The following is a 6688-nucleotide window of genomic DNA, read 5'->3' as shown; positions in this document are numbered from 1 at the left end:
AGGAAAATGAGAAACCCTAATTCATCCCCTAAAGTTACTTTGTTCCAATGGCTAATAGTAGATAAAGATTAGTCAGTTCTAACTGCTGTAGAGGAAAGCCAGTCACGATATCGCCAATAACAAGGGATTAAGTAAGGGACAATTTCTGAAGTGCTTTTGTGGGTTATATGTAATTATTGCCAAATCAAACACAAAAGAGAATCTCATAAAGTTATTCTTTGGAGTCTAATATATAAAATAATTAATTCTATTCTATTGTGATTTTACATATGATTTAAATATGTAATGTTTTTGAGTTTTATGTTACTGCAGAAAAAATAACCTCATTGTAATTTCTTTGCTCAATTTAATACGGTCTTTGACATTAATATGAGAAAGGTACCATGGATGATGTTGTGATGTTGATTATTTGGATGGTGTGGTTGGTGGATTTAAAAAAAAAAAATTGATTGAGTAGGAGAGGGTGGTTGTATTAAAAAATTCACCAATTACACCATCCAATTAATTATCTTTTTGAGTATATACTAATTTTGGTCCTTAAAAATTTTTAAATTGGATACTTTAGTTCCCAACTAAAATTAATTACTCGATTGGTCCCTAACAATTAATTCCGTCAGTCACTTAGGTCCTTTACTCTATTAATTTTAACGGAGGACAAAATAGTCTCTGACAACTTTAACAGGGGACAAAATGGTCTCTGATCTCCTCTATTCAGAAACGACATTGTTCTCTCTCAATTTCCATCATATCTCGCATAACACTAACAGTCTAACACTGTAACTTCAAACTACACAATGCACACTCTATAAATTTAATGTTCACAAGAAAAAAAATCCTCAACTTGTTCTCAACCAATTCATACTCAGGAAACTAATGCCTATGTCTCTCAACTAGTTGTGGTCTTCGATAAATCCCATAAATCCAGACAGCAAGTCTGATTTGTTAAGACTAGGGGTGGAAACAGGTCAGGTCAGGTCAGACTTTGCTCTTAACAGGCTTGGCCTGTCATATAGTTGATTGGCTTGAGCCTGGCCTGCAGCCTGTTATAGGCTCTTTATAAAGTACTAGGCCTGACCTGTTATTCAGCCTGGCCTGGCCTGAAGCCTGCTAAAAGGCCTGATAATTTTTTTTACAAAAACAAAAATATTATTTAAAAAAATTATTTTTTAATAAAAATAGTTATATGTAATATGTCATATATTTAATATTTATAAAAAATTTTAAACTTTTAACATATTTAAAATATACAAAAATATTTATAATAAAATATAATAAATTTAAAATATTTCATAATTTTATTAATAATAAATAATTATTTATATATTTAATTATATTTTAACAGGCCTAGGCAGGCCTGACAGGCCTATAAGGCTAATTAGTAAGCCTGGGCCTGCCCTATTAATGTAATAAGGCTTTTAAAAGAGCCTGGGTCTGTACCTATTTTATAACAGGCCAAGCCAGGCCAGGCCAAACACAGGCCAGGCTGCAGGCCCCTGGCAGGCCGCCTGGCCTTTTTCCACCCCTAGTTAAGACTCATCGTCGTCGTTGCCACCTCCCTCCTCTTCTGCCCTAACATCTCCATGATCACATTGTCCACCACTCCGATCGCTTCCTTCAGCTTCTTCTTCGAACCAATGTTCAGTAATCGCTTTAGTTTCCATATGAGCGGCAACGGCGACATTGCTCGTTGTAATAGCTTGGATGCGAGGTCGAAACTGTCTGCCAACTTGGACTCCAGAAAAAAAGGAATGAAGTACTCGGTGTCTATTTCAAATGAGAATTTGCATATGATGTCGAAGGATAATCTTCTCATAATGTTCTAATGTCCAACAATCTATATTGCTTGCCGGAGAGTGGAGAAAGGCGTGCCCTTGGAGTAGTTGTAGAACTTGATCTTGAGGATGTCGTAGACGTTGTCGGGGGTTGGAGGTGATGTTATCAAAGACGTGGAAGTGTATGCTTTTGATGGGTGAAGTACAGAGGAAGTAGATGTACCCGTCACAAAGATTTAGGAAGTGTGTGGTCCATGACATTTTAAGATAGGTACGACACGTGTGACAATTACACCATGACTTAATCTTGGAGTTAAAGAGGAAGAAGGAAAAGATGGAAAAGAAGACTGCGAAAGTGAAGAATGAGAGTATGAATGTTAGGGTATGCGAGATATGATAAAAATTGGGAAAGAATAGTGTCGTTTTTAAATAAAGGGGTCAGGGATCATTTTATCCCTTGTTAGAGTTGTTAGGGATTATTTTGTCCAATGTTAGAGTTTTCAAGGACCATTTTGTCTTCTATTAGAGTGGATGGAGCCAAGGACCTAAGTGACTGGCGAAATTAATTGTTAGGGACCAATCGAATAATTAATTTTAGTTTAAAACTAAAATGTTTTATTTAAAATTCTTTAAAGACCAAAATAGACAAATATTCTATCTTTTTTTATATATATGAATTTAATTTTTATGTATAGATAATATTTTATAAATTTATATAATTATAACTATCTATTTAAATAATTATTTACGTAGTTAATATAAAAAATAATTAATTTTTATTAATATAACAAATTAACAATTACACATTATGTAATTGAATGTAGTGTCAAAATTAAATTCTATTTATATGCAGTAAGTTAATAACGTTGGAGCTTTTGAAATTTTAGCTGTAATTCCTGCGGCGTTTTGATGGACGCTCTTGCTTCTCCCCGCCACCGCTCCACAATTGAAATTCCCAGCGCAGAGCACAATAGCGAGAATCACAAGGACACCGATTGCTCGAGTCCTATGCCTGAGATCGTGAATTGCGCCTCGGAAGTAGCAGAACCGATTAACAGATGCGAGAACGGAACCCTAATGAAGAGAAGGGCCAGCCTTGGTGATTCCGAAGCGACGTCGTCGACGAGTTCCGTGCGGAAAACGAAAGGCAAGGGGGTGGCGTTCAAACGACGGAACCCTAGAGTCGCCGTTGCTCGCCGGAAAAGGGGTAATGTGGACGAAATTGGCCTTCCTCTTGGAATGTCGTTTGCCGCCGTTATGGCTCAGGTGAATAATGAAATTCTCTTCAACCTTATTTCTGTTTTGAATCATTTTCAAGTACCTTGTTTCTCTTTGCTGATAAAAATGAAGACTTGTATTTCTGTTCAATTGTTACAAACTAAAAAGATCAAGTTTTTAATTCTCTGAGGTACTGCTTTTTTTTTTCTCATATAATTATTTGTCTTCGGCAATTATTGTTTAATACCAACTCTTATAAATGTGCTTGTTTTCTTTCATAGTGCTTTAACTTCGTCAATTATTGATTAATCTTGTGCTTCTTTTCTTTTTCTCTTTTCTTTTCTTTTTGGTTTAGGTTCTGTATAGAAGAGATGCAGCAGCTGAAAGTATGTCGCCCACTCATCTTTCGTCGGTAATTTCCTCTCTCTATATCTATTTCTTGATGCAAACTTAAATAAAATTCAATTGGTATATGCGACCAGAGACTATGGTATATCATTTATAAAGGATTTCCAACAGATGAATCATTCAATTATCTGTTACAATTGTGATATCTTTGGAAAATTAAGTAATGGAATTTATATTACTGAAATCATGTAGGTGATGATGCATGTGTTTTTTATTGGCTAAACCTTACACGCCTTATTGGCATTGCTGATAACTTCATTTTCTGCCTTAACCAATTTCATTGTTCGATTACGTTGTAGATGTGCACCTCAGCTATCAGAGAATCGCTAGCCAATGTAAGCCAGGCAACAATTGCTGATTCATCCCTTGATTGCGGTTTTTCTACGTTTCAATAGCAGTTCATATCAACAGTAAGCAAAGTCCATTTTGCTCAAGCGAATTTTTTGGGTCACTTGTTGTGACTATTGCATATTGTCCCACAGGTTTTCGGAGACAAGCTGGATGGCCTGACGAGGAATTTTGAGCAGTCTTTTGGTAGCACATTGAGTACACTTAGATTAATTTATGAATCATCTACAAACAATGAAGGGAATAAAGTTAATGATATGAAGAAGGAAATTCCAAATCCTAAATTGAGTCTTGACAAAAAGGATTTCTCAAGAGATATTGTCATTGAAGATGGAAATTCTGGGGCAGCATCTCCTACTGAATATGTTAATCGCAATGGGATGAAGGAGAACATTCATGTGGATTCAGTTAGTCGTCATATGGATCCAGTTGATCGTGGTCTGATTTTGCATGGGCAACAAAATCAGTTGATATCTTTTTCTCGAAGCTCTTCTGGGTCAGTAATTGATAATCCTATCGTCAGTGTTTTTGAGAAATCTATTGTAGAGCAGTCTCGTTCTAATGACCTCAAGGAAATAGAACTTGGCTTTACAATGAGAAAATTGAAATTGAAAGAGACACAGTTGTCTCTCAACATGGATTCGAATAACCTAGAAAGATCTAAGTTAGCCATGGGAGCATCAAAGGTGTCTTTCAAAGTTGAAAAGTTTAAGAACCAGTTAGAAGATACAAAATATGGAGAGCTGAGTAAAAAGTGCATAGATTGTCTTATTGCTGGTCTGTTTCTTATGTCATCTTCACTGCTGTATGGTGCTTATGTATACTCCTATGAAAGGATTGTTGAGGTCACCGAATCATGTTCACCATCAACTGAGGTACGCATAATCTTTCTTCTCGACATTTTGGTTCAGTGCGGTTGAAGCTACTTTGTCATGCTTTTTTCACGAAATGATGATAATCCTTTTCTTGTTTTAAGGACCAGATAGTAATTTTATGGATAATGGAATCTGAGAAATACTTTTTAACTAAATTTACAGAGTGAAAAATAACTGAAACTCCAATAGGAAGGATATCATTGAAAGTTTATTTACAAAAAAGAAAAAAATCATCAAACTTTGTGATTAAGGTTTATGTGTCTAATTGTAAGTGCTTATGTCATTGCTTGGGGTTAAAAATTGATCATCATTTTCCTTGTTTTAAGATTTAAGATTTAAGATGAGTAAAATAAAGGATGCAATCATGTCATTCCTACAGCAATCTAAGCTGTATACTATTCTAGCTCTGTCTTGGCTTAATTTGCAAATACTAATGCCACTTTTTCCTCCCAATTTTAGGACTCTTCCTCTTGGTGGACTCCCAAATCAGTGTCCTATTTCAATTCAAGGTTGAATATTTTGTGGTGTCAAGTTCAAGTTATGAGCCGAATGATATTTGGTGTCTTGATGATATTTGCAATTGCATATTTGCTCCTCATGAGGTCAACAACATCATCACAGAATATGCCAGTTACTTTCATCCTTTTGATGTTAGGAGTTGGTTGCGGATATTGTGGCAAGCTGTGTGTAGATACATTGGGAGGGAATGGTTATGTGTGGCTCTTATATTGGGAGACGCTGTGCTTGCTGCATTTCTTCTGTATTGGCTTCACATCCGTTTTCTACCAAGTCCTTTATGGACCCATTACGCCAGCACAAACATTTAAGGAGAATCCCATTATCCGGTACTGGATTCGCCGATTTCTGTTCTATGCTACTTTGCTCGCGTTTCTACCGTTGCTTTGTGGTCTCACGCCTTTTGCAAGCCTATCAGAATGGAAAGACCATTTATTATTGAAGGTGTCAGATTTTAGTGAAATCGATTCCTAAATCCTTCCTCTTTACACCTTGTGCCTTACTATGAGATGCCTATAGAATGTGGTAAACCAACAAGCCAAGCTCCATGTATTTATTGTATTTGTGTCCATATTTTACCTTTTTGCCTGAGTAATGAGTATGCTTTGCTTGTGGTAAGTGAACAAGCCAAGTCGTGTTATGCTAATTATTCCCCGTACAGTGTAATATTGTAAGTTATGCAATGAGTATTGCATTTGGCAGCCATGTTTTGAATTGGATAATTGATCCTTGTTTTGTAATTTAAGTATAAGAATACAGGAATACGATATAGTACGGGTGTTGCAAGGTAGAACAAATAAGTATGCTTAATTGCATAAATCAAAATAGAAATATTTAAGTTAAATTTAAATTGTTCTACGGAATTATGAAGTTCTCAAATCATTTTTGGTATTAAGTTTACGTGAGTCAATCATATGAAAAAGTGAAAATAATGGGAAAAAATAAAGTGATTAGGGAGTAGGACCTGTCGAAATATTATATTGACTAAATTTTTGAATTGGTCCTCAAATATGTTTTTGATTTGCCATTTTAATCTTTTAATTTGTTTTATACTTTTATTAGTCGATTACTTTCTGATCTAGCTTGGAACATATATCATTGCACCTTAAAGAATCAGTCTAAACATCCAAGGTTTGGTCGAAGTACTTTATGGAGTTGATGAGAAGCTGATGACCCGTCATTTTAAATAATTTTAAAAAAATTTTTTTTTATATTTTTTTAGATTTTAATTATTTTTTTATATTTTTAAGTAAAATTTTATAAATAATCAAGTATTTAGAATTATATTAATATTTTTGTGTTTTTAACAATTTTTGTATCAAAATAACAAAAAATGAAAGTCTTTTTAACAAAAAAAAAAATACAAAACCAGTTCAAGAAGGTTCATCCGGACCTAAAACACATAAAAATCGGACGCCGAACGACTTATCTTGCAATCCCGGCGGCCAGCTCTCTACGCCCAGCAGCCTTCCTCCAATTTGCACACAAGCCCGGCGTCCCTTGGTGCAAGTAGGCCCACGCGCAAATTTTCTCACTCCAAGTCTGGCGTTC

At 35.2% G+C, this 6688-nt stretch overlaps 1 protein-coding gene across 1 annotated transcript; it reads left to right on the top strand.

Moving 5' to 3' along the window:
- Positions 1 to 2649: 2649 nt before the first annotated feature.
- LOC130954211 (protein CPR-5) lies at positions 2650 to 5943 on the top strand. The gene is made up of 5 exons (XM_057880939.1): positions 2650 to 3038; positions 3346 to 3402; positions 3698 to 3733; positions 3881 to 4621; positions 5081 to 5943. Exons 1-5 carry the CDS (start codon positions 2682 to 2684, stop codon positions 5609 to 5611), a joined length of 1722 nt encoding a protein of 573 aa, XP_057736922.1. The 5' UTR covers positions 2650 to 2681; the 3' UTR covers positions 5612 to 5943.
- Positions 5944 to 6688: the final 745 nt, after the last annotated feature.

Source organism: Arachis stenosperma, chromosome 10 (genome assembly GCF_014773155.1).
Source record: "Arachis stenosperma cultivar V10309 chromosome 10, arast.V10309.gnm1.PFL2, whole genome shotgun sequence".
NCBI lineage: Eukaryota > Viridiplantae > Streptophyta > Magnoliopsida > Fabales > Fabaceae > Arachis > Arachis stenosperma.
Note: the sequence above shows the minus strand (reverse complement) of the source record. Positions and strands in the feature narration are given on the sequence as shown.

Bases quoted from the DNA above. Each gene is read 5' to 3' on its own strand.
- LOC130954211 (XM_057880939.1), top strand. From the start codon at position 2,682: ATGGACGCTCTTGCTTCTCCCCGCCACCGCTCCACAATTGAAATTCCC. The intron at 3,039-3,345 runs GTGAATAATGAA...TTTTTGGTTTAG, and splicing joins TTGCCGCCGTTATGGCTCAG to GTTCTGTATAGAAGAGATGC. The intron at 4,622-5,080 runs GTACGCATAATC...TCCCAATTTTAG, and splicing joins CATGTTCACCATCAACTGAG to GACTCTTCCTCTTGGTGGAC.